Raw genomic sequence first — 14,663 nt, 5'->3', positions numbered from 1 at the left:
CTTAGGGCAGACTGACTTCCTTTCTCAGTTACTTCTCTGACTTCACATTTTCACTTTATTTTAGACAGGTAATTCTTTACTCTCTTCAGCTCTTTGGCTTTTGGAAGTTTTTTGTTCCCATATCTTATTTAATAATTTGTTTTTGTTGGGAATGTTGGTCTAAGTAACCTAATCTATTAGAAACAGGAATCTTGTTTTTAATTTCATCAAAGCATGCTGTGTTCATAATTTTCCTGAGCTCTATGGCATAATATTTCTTTTGTATGTTTCTCCTTTATAATGTTTTCCCATGTTCTTTTTCACCATTTTTTTTGCAGGATTTTTTCATAGGTCCCATGTTGAGAAAATCTTTATTGTCACTTTTCATTGGTGATGTCCTTCTTATAAGCTGGAGAAGTAGGCAGCTTGAATGTTTGATCAGTTGTCTTCCGACACTTTTCTCATCAACATTGTTTTTCCATATGACTGCTTTCTTAGGTAGCCAGAATCTCCCCTGAAGCCCCATATATTATAGATTCTTTTTTCTATCTCTTTGTGTTCTTATTGCTATTTTTATTTTCAGATTGTATAGGGGACAGGTATCTTTTTTTTTTTTTTCTGTTAACCTAGAAGTTCTGTTTTGTCTTTAGATGGGACTGCTGTTTATACATGACATAGTTAACGCAAATTTAAGTCTTAAAATTTAGTTCTATGCCAGTTTCTAACCTTGCCTTTTCTGTATTTCCACGTGCTTGTCTTTTGATAACATTGCATTTTCCTCCTTGTCTGAAAGAGTCTGTTAAATGATTTAGAAATTAGTACAATACTTTTAGTGGCCTCTTGCTTCTTTATATATGTAATGAGGCTTTGGATTAGTTGATTTCAAAGATTTCCCTCTCCAGTTAGTAATTTCTTTGCAGGCTTATTGTTTCTAAAACTTTCTTTTTGTAGTTTATCAGTTCAAAAGTAAGTAGGTACTACAGGGATAAACCATAATTTAAAAAATTTCTTGAATCTTCTGTTAAGTGATATTGATCCACACAGAAATCTGCACATAAATGTTTATAGCCATTTTATTTATAATTGCCAAAAATTGTAAGAAACCAAGATGTCTTCAATAGGTAAGTGGACAAACTGTGGCACACTGATACAATGGAACATTATTCAGCAAAAAAAAGAATGAGTTGTCAAGTCTTAAAAAGACATGAAACTTAAATGCATATTTCAGAGTATAAGAAATGTCTGAAAATGTTACTTTATGATTCCACCTACATAACATTCTGGAAAAGGCAAAGTATATAGAGATAGTAAAAGGATCAGTTATTTTCTGGGGGATTGAGGAAGGACATGGAGGAGGGATTAATAAGTGGAGTACAAAGGGTTTTGAGGGCTGTAAAACTATTCTGTGTGTTACTGTAATAGTCAGTTCATGACACTATACATTTGTCAAAAGCCATAGAACTGTACAATACAAAGAGGGAACCCTAATGTAAACTCTGGGCTTTAGTTAATGATATACCTACATTGGTTCATCAGTTGTAACAAGTTTACTGTACTAATGTAAGATGTTAATACTAACAGAAACTGTGTGGCATGGGGGGATGTGAGTAGCAGAGTGAGTAGCAGAGGAGAAGATAGAAACTACTTTCTGTATAATTTTTCTGTAAATATAAAACTTATTCTAGAAAGTAAAATCTACTAATTAATTAGAAGATACCGATGCCTGATAAAAAGTTTAAAGTATTGAGTATACAAAGTAATCAAATAAACTTAAGTGGTATCTAAGTAAAGTAACAAAACAACATTATTTGAGAATATGTTTCTTTTTATTGTTAACAATTTGGTCCTTATTCTGCCGTATTTTTTTTTTAACAATACCTGTATTTTTTACCAATACCTTTATTTTTTTAACAATACCTCATTTCTGTTCCTGTGTTTATTTTTCTTTTCTTTTTGGTTGTTTCTATTAGGTGTACTAGCCCTATCTTGGTACCCACCTGACTCAAATGATGAGAATGGAGAACCTACTGATAACTTGGTACCAACTATTTTGGATAAAGCTCATAAATATAATCTGAAGGTATTTAATTTAATTTATTTTATTGAGATGTAATTGGCATATAACATTAGATTAGTTTGTGTTCAACATAATGATTTGATATATATATATATTGTGAAATGATTATCACAGTTAGTCTAGTTAACTTCCATCACCACATGTAGTTACAATTTTTTTTTCCTATGATGAGAATTTTTAAGTTCTGTTCTTTTAGCATCTTTTAAATATACGATACAGTATTATTAACTGTAGTTATCAAGGTGTACTTTACATCCTGGAGGCTTACTTATTTTATAACTGGAAGTTTGTGCCTTTTAACTATCTTCACCCACTTCACCCACCCCCTGTCTCAGGCAACTACAGATCTGTTCTCTGTATCTATGAATTGGTTGTTTATGTTTTCTTTTTGTGGGGTTTTTTGGTGTTGCTTTGTTTTGTTTTTGATTCCATATATAAGTGAGATCATATGGTATTTGTCTTTTTGCTTCCTTTGGATAAGTACCCAGAGGGGGAATTGCAGGAAAATATAATACTATTTTAAATTATTTTAAGAAACTCCATACTGTTTTCATAGTGGCTGCATCAATTTATGTTCACAAGGGTTTCCTTTTCTCCACATGCTAACACTTCTTATTTCTTGTGTTTCTGTTAATAGCCATTCAAACAGGTATGAGGTAATATCTCATTGTGGTTTTGATTGGCATTTCCCTGATGATTAGTGATGTTGAGCACCTTTTCAAGTACCTGTTGGCCATCTGTACGTGTTCCTAGGAAAAATGTCTATCCAGAACTTATGCCCATTTTTCAATCAGATTTTTTTTTGCTAATGTGTTGTAGGAGTCCTTTATATATTTTGCATATTAACCCCTTGTCAGATACATGATTTGCAGATATTTTCTCCCATCTATTATGTTAACCTTTTCATTTGTTAGTGGTTTCATGTGCTGTATAGAAGCATTTTTGATGTAGTGCCACTTGTTTATTTTTGCTTTTGTTGTTTTGGTTTTGGTGTCAAATCCAAAACATCATTACCAACACTAATTTCAAGGTGCTTACTACCTTTATTTTCTTCTAAGAGTTTTATGGTTTCAGGTCTTATGCTTAAGAATTTAATCCATTTTTAGGTAATTTTTGTGTATGGTGTAAGATGGTGGTTCAGTTTCATTCTTTTGCATGTGGCTGCTCAGTTTTTCCAACACCATTTATTGAAAAGACTGTCCTTTCCCCATTGTATATTCTTAGCTCCTTTGTTATTAATTGACCATAGGTGCCTGGGCTTATTTCTGGGCTCTCTATTCTGTTCCAGTGATCTATGTGTCTGTTTTTATGTTCTGATTAGTATAGCTTTGTAATATAGTTTGAAATCAGGGAGTGTGATGCCTCCAGCATTGTTCTTTTTTCTCAGTATTGCTTTGGCTTTAGGGTCTTTTGTGGTTCCATACTAATTTTAGGATTGTATGTTTTATTTCTGTGAAAAATGCCTTTGGGATTGCATTGAATCTATGGATTGCTTTTGATAGTATGGACATTTTAACAAAATTAATTCTTCCAATCCATGAGTGTGGGCTATCTTAACATTTATTTCTGTTTCTTTAATGTCGTTTATTAACATCTTATGATTTTCAGTGTACAGATCTTTCATGTTCTTGGTTAAGCTTATTTCTAGGTATCTTATTCTTTTTGATGCAGTTGTACAATAAATAGGATTGTTTCCTTAATTTATCTTTCTGAGTTCATAATTAGTGAATAGAAATGCAAGTGATTTGTGTATATTGATTTTGTATCCTGCAAGCTTATTGAATTTGTTTATTTTAACAGTTTTTCGATAAAATCTTTAGAGTTTTCTATGTCACACAGTGTCATCTGCAAATAGAGACAGTTTTACTCCTCCTTTTCTGAATTGGATGCCTTTCATTTGTTATTGTTGTTGCATTATTGCTCTGGCTAGGAGTTCCAATGCTTTATTGAATAAAAGTGGTGCGAGTGGGTATCCTTGAGTTGTTGCTGATCATGGAGGAAAAACAGTCGACTCTTCTCCCTTGAGTATGATTTTAGCTGGAGGCTTGTGATATATCGCCATTATTTTGTTGAAGTACTTCTTCTCTATACTCACTTTGTTGAGAGTTTGTATCATGAATGGGTGTTAAATTTTGTTGAATGCTTTTTTCTGCTTTGTTGAGATGATCACATGACTTTTTATCCTTTATTTTGTGAATGGTGTGTATCACATTGATTGATTTGAGGGTGTTAAACCATCCTTGCACCCCTGGAATAAATTCCACTTGATCAGAGCATATGATACTTTTGTTGTATTGTTGAATTCAGCTTATTAATATTTTGTTGAGGAGTTTTGCATTTCTGTTCATCATGAATATTGGCCTGTAATTTTCTTTACTGTGGTGTCTTGACTGGTTTTGGTGTCAGGGTAATGCTTGTCCCATAAAATGAGTTTGGACGTGTTCCCTTCTTTTCTAATTTTTGGAAGAATTTGAGAAGATTCGTATTAATTCTTCTTTGAATATTTGGTAGAACTCACCAGTGAAGCGGTCTGATTCTGGATTTGTTTGTTGGAGGTTTTTGATTACTGATTATCTCCCTTCTAGTAATCAGTCTGCTCAGATTTTGTTTCTTCATGATTCAGCCTTGGAAGGTGGTATGTTTCTAAGAATATATCCATTTGCGTTGTCAGTGGAGTATTAAAGTCCCTTATTATTATTGTATGGCTGTTTTACCCTTTAGGTCTCTTAATATTTGCTTTTATATTTGGATGCTCCTATGTTGGGTGCATAAATATTTACAAATGTCATATCCTCTTATTGTATTGATCCCTTTATCATTACGTAATGACCTACTTTGTTCTTTGTCTCGTATTACAGTGTGTTTTATGTTCTTCTTTGTTTTATGTAAGTATTGCCACTCCAGCTTTCTTTTGGTTTCCAAGAGCATGGGATATATTTTTCCATCCATTCGTTTTCAGACTGCATGTGTTTGTACATCTTGTGGGTAAGATATAGATGACTTTTAAAAAATCTGTTTAGCTATTCTCTGGGTTTTTTGCTTGTTTGTTTGTTTTCCCAGAATTTGTCCATGTACACTTAATTATTGATAGGTATGGAGTTATTGCCATTTTGTTTATTGTTTTATAGCCGTTTTGTAATTTCTTTTTTCCTCTCTACTTCTCTTGATCTCCTACTTTGTGATTTGATGATTTTCTGTAGTGGCAGTCTTAGATTCCATTCTCTTTATCTTTTGTATATTTAATCTAGGTTTTTGCTCTGTAGTTACCATAATGCTGACATAAAACAATTTATAATAGTCTGTTTTAAGTCAATAACAAATTTGGTAACAGTCTAAAGCTCTACATTTTTACTTACCCCCATTTTATATTTTTGAAGTCACCATTTACATCATCTTATCTTGCATATTCACTATCAAATTATTGCAGTTATAGTTATTTTTACTGTTTGTCTTTTAACCTTCATACTAGTGTTTGTATAAGTGATTAATTTATCACGTTTACAACATTAGGTTTTTCTAAATTTTACTGTATGTTAATTTTTACCAGTGAGATTTATATATTTGTATTTTTTTCCTGTTACTGTCTAGCACCCTTTTGTTTCAGCTTAAAAAGTCCCTTTAACATTTCTTATAGGACTGGGCTATTGGTCATTACTCTATGTTTTATTTTTCTGGAAAACTCTTTATATCTCCTTCAATTCTGAAGGCTAACTTTACCATGTAGAGTATTCTTGGTTGGCAGTTTAATTTTTTCAGAGCTTTAAATATATCATGCCACATCCTTCTACAATTTTTCTGCTGGAAAATATGCTAATTGTCTTTTGGGGATTCCCTTGTGTATAAGAAGTTGTTTTCCTCTTGCTTCTTCATACAGTCTGTCCTTGCTTTTAACTTTTGATGATTTATTTATATTATATATATAAATAAATCTGGATGCTGTTTCCTTCCCCTAATTAGGGAAGTGTTCAGCCACTATTTCTTCACATAAATTTTCTGCCCTTTTTCTCTCCTCATTCCGGGAACCTGGTGCGAATAATGGTCCTCTTGATGTTTTCCCATAAATTCCATAAACTATCTTTGCTCTTTTTTATTCCTTTTTCTTTTTGCTCCTCTAGTTGGAGGAGTTAAACTGTCCTGTCTTTGAGTTCACTGATCTTTTGTTTTGCTCTTAATCTGCTTTTGAACCCTCATATTTGTCAGTACAGTTGTTGTATTCTTCAACTTCATCATTTCTGTAGAGTACTTTCCTTTATTTTCTGTTTCTTAAAATTCTCACTTCTTTCATGTTTTGTTCTGACATCGGTGAGCATATTTATTACTTATTTTGAATTTTTTGTCATGTAAATCATGTATCTCTTTTTCATTAAGTATTTTCCTGAAGTTTTTATCTTGTCCTTTTATTCGGAACATATTCCTTTGTTTTTTCAGTTTCCCTGACATTTTATGTTGGTTCTATGTATTAGATGAAACAATCTCTTCTCCCAGTCTTGAAGGCGTTGCCTCATGTAGGAGATGAACCTTAACGTTTAACCCTGTCCTATTTCTTGGCTGTCTCTCATATCCTTGTGATTGTCCAAACCACCTACTTGGTTCTTAGTGGCTCCCAGCCGTTGAGGGTTTCCCAAGACCTGCCAGTGTCCTAAAAGGGAGGATCTCAGTCAGCACCTAAATTCAGGCTGATTGGAAGCCAGACTTTGGGCAGCAACTTTTAAGTTATACATATATACCTCTTTCCATGGAAGCCTGGGAGATGGATATTTCATTCTGCTTCCTCTGTACTGAGCCCTGCATGATAGTTAAGAACCGTTTCTTCCTTTATGCCATCCCATTAGACCCATGAATACAATACCCACTAGCCACCAGAGCCAGGCTATCAAGGGTTATTTCTTGTGGGCAGAAACCACAAAAGCTGGTGCACCAAATGTGGGCAGAAGCTCCATTCTCAAAGATTACCACGACCTGGGGCTGGGTGGAGGGTGTTTGCAAAGTAGGTGCCCACTTCTTTCCCTGGTCTCTGCACAAGATTGCAGTTGGCCCCTAGATGTGTGTTTAATTTGATGTCTTCCCCTCAGGCCAAAGCTATGAAAATAGGATTTTAGTCCTCTTTTACAGAAAGATTAGGTGCCTGTCTATTGCCTCTCTGCTTTGTCCTGTGGGTTGTTGCTGGTTACGAACTCTTTCTCTTTGTTTCAGTCCTATGGAACTCATAAATGTCCACCACTCTGGCCACCAGAGCCAGGTGATCGAGGTAGTGCCCCCTTACTTAGCAGCAGCTGCAAAAACCAGGCCATCAGATGCATATACAAGCTTCTTTCTGGAAGATAAGGTGACCTGGAGTGAGATGGGGGAGGCTCCTTGGTCTTTGGAGAGTATTCAGTAAGCTTCTAGGTATGCCTTAAATTAGGTGCCTGCCACTTAAGCCGAAGCTCTAAGATAAGCATATAAGTCTCTTTTACAGAAAGACTAGGCATTTTAATTGGCTGCCTTTGTGCTGGGCCCTGGGGTGTAGGCATAGCGAATCCTCATGAGCCTTTTAAGTATGTTTCTCAGTTCACTATAGCCTTGTGTGTCTCATGGACAACAGCCCTGTTAACTTTCAAATGTAAATGTTTTGGGTGCTTGTCTCTCAGGTGCAGGTCTTAAAAGTTGGGGTGCCAGATGTAGATTTCACATCCTGTGCTCCTCAGGAAGAAGCTCAGAGTTGTGGGTTCCCTCCTGATTATGGGTCTACATTCCAGGAGTGGAGTTTATGGTTAGATTGTGTCTCAGCCTCTCCTACCCATTTCAACATCAGTCTTTTTTTGTTTACCCAGTATGTAGGAGTTTATTTCAGAGAAAATTGTTCCTTATATAGTTGTAGATTTGGTGTGTCCCTGGGAGGAGGTAAGTTAAGGCTCCCCCTACATTGCCATCTTGAACTAGAACCTCTAAAGGTATTATTGATAATAAAATAAAATACTTGTGAACTATCCTTTTGGATATGAGGATAGTAATTATAATTTTTGGAGTAGTTGTTTTAATTAAAACTTGATGTGAAAGTGACTTAGAATCTTTTTTTTTTTTTTTTTTGCGGTACGCGGGCCTCTCACTGTTGTGGCCTCTCCCGTTGCAGAGCACAGGCTCCGGACGCGCAGGCTCAGTGGCCATGGCTCACGGGCCTAGCCGCTCCACGGCATGTGGGATCTTCCCAGGCCGGGCCACAAACCCGTGTCCCCTGCATCGGCAGGCGGACTGTCAACCACTGCGCCACCAGGGAAGCCCTAGAATCTTTTCTAATAATACATTTTTTCATAAAAAATTTCTGAGTTCTAAACCTCATCTAGATCATAGCTTATTATTAAAGTTTCCTTACTATTATTCTGTATATGTTTTATATTCATATACTTACTGTTTATTTTAGCAGGAAAGAAAGAAAATCGCAGTGTTTTTATGAAGATAATACAGTAATTAGTGAGATTAACATGTCTAAGTATCTTGGATGTCAAAGATTTACTAAAAACAAGTTTTGTTAACCATATGAATTTAAATATTTCTAAAGTAGTTAGAAGACAAATTGCTGCTTAAAAATTTGTCAAAATCTGTATTTCATTTAAACCTTGTATAACCCATACACACACAAACACATACACGCCCAGGTACATAAAAAATGCAGGCGAAAGTCTGAAGACAGTTGTAAGACCAAGTATATTCTACCCAGATAGTAAGGCATGTTACAAATGTGGGGAAATTTCTCAAAGTATAAAATTTTATTTATTTCTTTCAGAAATTAATGAATCATGGAAACAAATAGAAGTAATGATGAAAAGGATTTTGAATAGCACCGCAAAGGAAATTTTATAATGAATAGCAAGAGAATAAGAATCATTTTTAAAATCCAAGGATACTTTTCAAAAATTGGTTACGTGATAGTTAGCAACATTAATCTTAATAAATTCACAAAAAATATAACCATATGGTCTGCATTCTCTGACCATATTCAGTATAACTGAACATTAAAAATAAGGCCAAAATAAACATTTAAAAAGTAAAAAATTGTCTAAAATTTTAATTATAACATTATAACTAAAAATAACACTTCTTTTAAGATCAAAAGTGAAAATTTAGGATGATTAAAAATAAATAGCACTGAGATTATCAATACCAGTAGGACATGGATAATGAAATAAACTAAAATTAGAAGGAGGGATTAATAAGGATGAAGTAAGCACTTAATTAAATAAAATACAAAACCTTCAAAATCAGTAGCCTGGAAAAATTATTTTTCCATTGTGGGGAAGAAAAAAATAGACAAACCACTGGCAAGATTAAAAAAGAAAAACACAGAGAAGACATAATATCAAAAATTGAAAGGAAATAGATCTATAGGGATAGAAGAGCACTTAAGGTTTTATATCACCATATTTAAAATATATAAAAAATAGACAGCATTCTTGGAAAATACAAAAAAATTTTACTTTTTGTACAGAGAGAAGTTTAAAAAATCTAAATTGACTTACATCCTAGAAAAAATTCTGAAGTTTTATTGAGTGTATGTCTTTCTCAAAGCACCAGATCTTACCTGTCAGTTCTGTTCAACCTTTGAGAACTGGTTGATTTTTGTGATAGTGAAATACAGTGGAAAGTTTACTCATTATCTATTGCTGTATAACATATTACCCCAAAACTTGGCAGTTTAACACAACAAACATTTTATATCTCATGCAAGTTCTAAAGGTCAGGAATCTGGAAGTGGTTTAGCCTGGTGAGTCTGGTTCAGGATTTCTCAGAAGGTTATAATCAAGTTGTTGGCTGGTACTATAGTCATCAGAGGCCTAGAGGATCTACTTCTAAGTTTTCTTATGTGGTGGTTGACAGACCTCAGTTTCTTTTAGCTGTTGGAATGGGACTTAGTACTTTTTTTTTTTTTGATTGAAGTATGGTTGATTTACAGTGTTTCAGATATACAGGACTTAGTTTGCGGGCAGCCTGTCCACAGGACTGTCTCCTTAATACATGGCAGCTGGCTTCCCCATAATGAATGATTTGAGAAAGAGAGAGTTCAGTACAGAAGGTACAGTGTTTTGACCTAATTTAGAAAGTGACTGTCACTTATGCCCTATTTTATTGGTTTATCTGCTGGTAAACCAACCCTGGTGCAATGTGGGAGGCAACTGCACAGGTTATGAATATCAGGAGATGGGGAGCATTGGTGGCCATCTCGGAGACTGGCTACCAGAGAAGACTTGCAACTTTATTCTATAATGATAACACAGTTCTGATTCAAACATTAAAGGATAGCACAAAAAAGAGATTCATACAGTGATCTCATTAATGAAAATATATGCAAAATTCCTGAAGAAAACTTACATATGAAAAGTGTTTATTAGCAATAATCTAAGAGGGGATTCAAGAGTACGAAATCTGAATCCAAATCTCCCACATTCAGTCCTGGCTCAAGCACTTAGTAGCTGTGTATTTAACTCTTATGCCTCAGTTTCCTCATCTCTCACTGGAAAAAGTAACAAAATCTACCTTACAGAATGGTTATAAAGATTACATGAGGTAATATATGTAAAGCCCTTAGTGTCTGGCACATGGTAAACATTATGTAAGTGTTAAGTAAATAAGACTTAATTGATTATTTAAAAGAGATAAAACATGATCATCTTGATACTAAACTTCTGAGGAAATAAAAACTCATTACTAATAAAACTCTTAATAAAAATTGTTCTTTAACTTGATAAAGGGTTTCTTTTATTTTGTTTATTTTTCTATTAATTTTTATTGGAGTATAGTTGCTTTACAATGTTGAGTTAGTTTCTGCTGTACAGTAATCAGTTATACAGATACATATATCCACTCTTTTAGATTTCCTTGCCATTTAGGTCACCACAGAGCATTGAGTAGAATTCCCTGTGCTATACAGTAGGTTCTTGTTACTTATCTATTTTATATACAGTAGTGTATATATTTCAATCCCAATCTCCCAATTCATCCCACCCCTTTCCTTCCCCTTGGTAACCATAAGTTTGTTTTCTACATCTCTGACTTTATTTCTGCTTTGCAAATAAGTTCATCTATCCCACTTTTCTAGATTTCACATATAAGTGCTATTATACGATATTTGTCTTTCTCTTTCTGACTTACTTCACTCTGTATGACAATCTCTGGGTCCATCCATGTCTCTGCAAATGGCATTATTTCATTCCTTTTTATGGCTGAGTAATATTCCATTGTATGTATACACAACATCTTCTTTATCCATTCCTCTGTTGATGGACATTTGGATTGCTTACATTTCCTGGCTATTGTAAATAATGCTGCAGTGAACATCGAGATGCATCCTCTCTAATTATGGTTTTCTCTGGGTATATGCCCAGTAGTAGGATTGCTGGGTCATATGGTAGCTCTATTTTTAGTTTTTTAAGGAATCTCCATACTGTTCTCCATAGTGGCTGTACCAATTTACATTCCCACCAACAGTGCAGGAGGGTTGCCTTGTCTCCACACCCTATCCAGCATTTATTGTTTGTAGATTTCTGATGATGGCCATTCTGACCAGTGTGAGGTGATACCTCATTGTAGTTTTGATTTACATTTCTCTAATAATTAGTGATGTTGAGCATCTTTTCATGTGTTTTTTGTTCATCTGTATGTCTTCTTTAGAGAAATGTCTATTTAGATCTTCTGCCCATTTTTTCATTGGGTTGTTTGTTTTTTTGTTACTGAGCTGCATGAGCTGTTTATATGTTTTGGAGATTAATCCCTTGTCAGTTGCTTCATTTACAAATGTTTTCTCCCATCCTGAGGGTTGTCTTTTCATTTTGTTTATAGTTTCCTTTGCTGTGCAAAAGCTTTTAAGTTTCATTAGGTCCCATTTGTTTATTTTTGTTTTTATTTTCATTACTCTAGGAGGTGGATCAAAAAAGATATTGCTGAGATGTATATCAAAGAGTATTCTGCCTGTGTTTTCCTCTAAGAGTTTTATACTGTCCGGTCTTACATTTAGGTCTCTAATCCATTTTGAGTATATTTTTGTGTATGGTATTATGGAGTGTTGTAATTTCATTCTTTTACATGTACCTGTCCAGTTTTCCTAGCATCACTTATTGAAGAGACTGTATTTTCTTCATTGTATATTCTTGCCTCCTTTGTCATAGATTAGGTGGCCATAGGTGTGTGGGTTTATCTCTGGACTTTGTATCCTAATCCGTTGATTTGTATTTCTGTTTTTGTGCCAGTACCATACTGTTTTGGTTACTGTAGCTTTGTACTTATTCTGAAGTCAGGGAGCCTCGTCCTTCAGCTCCGCTCTTCTTTCTCAAGATTGCTTGTGTTGTCTTTTGTGTTCCCATACAAACTGTAAAATTTTTTTGTTCTAATTCTATGAAAAATGCCCTTGGTAATTTGATAGGGATTGCATTGAATATGTAGATTGCTTTGAGTAGTGTAGTCATTTTCACAATATTGGTTCTTCCGATCCAAGAACATGGTATATCTCTCCATCTCTTTGTGTCATCTTTGATTTCTTTTATCAGCATCTTATAGTTTTCTGAGTTCAGGTCTTTTGCCTCCTTAGGTAGGTTTATTCCTAGGTATTTCATTCTTTTTGATGCAATGGTAAATGGGATTGTTTCCTTAATATCTCTTTCTGATCTTTCTTTGTTAGCATATAGGAATGCAAGAGCTTTCTATGTATTGATTTTGTATCCTGCAACTTTACCAATTTCCTTGATGAGCTCTAGTGGTTTTCTGGTAGCATCTTTAGGAATCCCAGTGTATAAGTATCATGTCATCTGCAAACATTGACAGTTTTACTTCTTCTTTTCCAATTTGGATTCCTTTTATTTTTTTTTCTTCTCTGACAGCCATGACTAGAACTTCCAATAGTATGTTGAATAAAAGTGGCGAGAGTAGACATCCTTGTCTTGTACCTGATCTTAGAGGAAATGTTTCAGATCTTCACCATTGAGTATGATGTTTGCTGTAGGTTTGTCAGATATGGCCTTTATTATGTTGAGGTAGATTCTCTCTATGCCCACTTTCTGGAGAGTTTTTATCATAAATGTGTTGAACTTTTTCAGAAGCTTTTTCTGTATCTATTGAGATGATCATATGGTTTTTAGTCTTCAATTTGTTAATGTGCTGTATCACATTGATTGATTTGCATATACTGTATTGAAGAATCCTTGCCTCCCTGGGATAAATCCCACTTGATCAGGATGTATGATCCTTTTAACGTGTTGTTGTATCCGGTTTTCTAGTATATTGTTGAGAACATTTGTGTCTATGTTCATCAGTGATATTGGCCTGTAATTTTCTTTTTTTGTGATATCTTTGTCTGGCTTTGGTATCAGGGTGATGTTGGCCTCATAGAATGAGCTTGGAAGTGTTCCTTCCTCTGCAATTTTTTGGAAGAGTTTCATAAAGGTAGGTGTCAGCTCTTCTCTAAATGTTTGATAGAATTCACCTGTGACGCCATCTGGTCCTGGACTTTTGTTTTGGGGGAGTTTTTTAATTCAATTTCAGTACTTGTGATTGGTCTGTTCATATTTTCTATTTCTTCCTGGTTCAGTCTTGGAAGGTTGTACCTTTCTAGGAATTTGTCCATTTCTTCAAGGTTGTACATTTTATTGGCATATAGTTGACTTTAGTAGTCTCCTATGATCCTTTGTATTTCCGTTTTGTCCATTGTAACGTCTCCTTTTTCATTTCTAATTTTATTGATTCAAGTCCTCTCCCTTTATTTCTTGATGAGTCTGGCTAAAGGTTTATCAATTTTGTTTATCCTCTCAAAGAACCAGCTTTTAGTTTCATTGATCTTTACTATTTTCTTTGTTTCTAGTTCATTTATTTCTACTCTGATTTTTCTTTCCTTCTACTAAGTCTGGGTTTTCTTCTTTCTCTAGTTGTTTTAGGTATAACTTTAGGTTATGTGAGATTTTTCTTGTTTCTTGAGGTAAGATTGTATTGCTGTAAACTTCCCTTTTAGAACTGCTTTTGCTGCATCCCATAGTTTTTGGGTCAGCATGTTTTTGTTCTCATTTGTGTCTAGGTATTTTTGATTTCCTCTTTGATTTCTTCAGTGACCTTTTGGTTATTTAATAACATATTGTTTAGCCTCCATGTGTATTTTATAGTGTTTTTCCTGTAATTGATTTCTAATCTCATAGGATTGTGGTCAGAAAAGATGCTTGATATGATTTCAATTTTCTTAAATTTCTTGAGGCTTGATTTGTGACCCAAGATGTGATCTATCCTGGAGAATGTTCCGTGTGCACTTGAGAAGAAAGTGTATTCTGCTGCTTTCCGATGGAATTCCCTATAAATATCAATTAAGTCTGTTTTGACTAATGTGTCCTTTAAAGCTTGTGTTACCTTATTAATTTTCTGTCTGGTTTATCTGTCCGTTGTTGTAAGTGGGGTGTTAAAGTCCCCCACTATTATTTCCCCTTTTATGGCTCTCAGCATTTGCTTTATATATTGAGGTGCTCCTATGCTGCCTGCATATATATTTACAATTGTTATATCTTCTTCTTATACTGATCCCTTGATCATTATGTAGTGACCTTCCTTGTTTCTTGTAACAGTCTTTATTTTAAAGTCTATTTTTTCTGATTGAATATTG

The 14,663-nt window shown here is 34.4% G+C and overlaps 1 protein-coding gene across 2 annotated transcripts in view; it reads left to right on the top strand.

Annotated features, from left to right (window-relative positions):
• Positions 1-14,663, top strand: part of MANEA (mannosidase endo-alpha) — a 79,585-nt gene that overhangs the window by 31,272 nt on the left and 33,650 nt on the right. For both annotated transcript variants that reach the window (XM_067702550.1, XM_067702549.1), the window contains exon 3: positions 1,950-2,059. In XM_067702550.1, coding sequence (XP_067558651.1) covers positions 1,950-2,059 — 110 coding nt within the window. The remainder of the gene's footprint in view (positions 1-1,949; positions 2,060-14,663) is intronic.

This window comes from Pseudorca crassidens, chromosome 13 (assembly GCF_039906515.1).
Source record: "Pseudorca crassidens isolate mPseCra1 chromosome 13, mPseCra1.hap1, whole genome shotgun sequence".
NCBI lineage: Eukaryota > Metazoa > Chordata > Mammalia > Artiodactyla > Delphinidae > Pseudorca > Pseudorca crassidens.
This window is presented reverse-complemented; position numbering and strand designations above follow the sequence as displayed.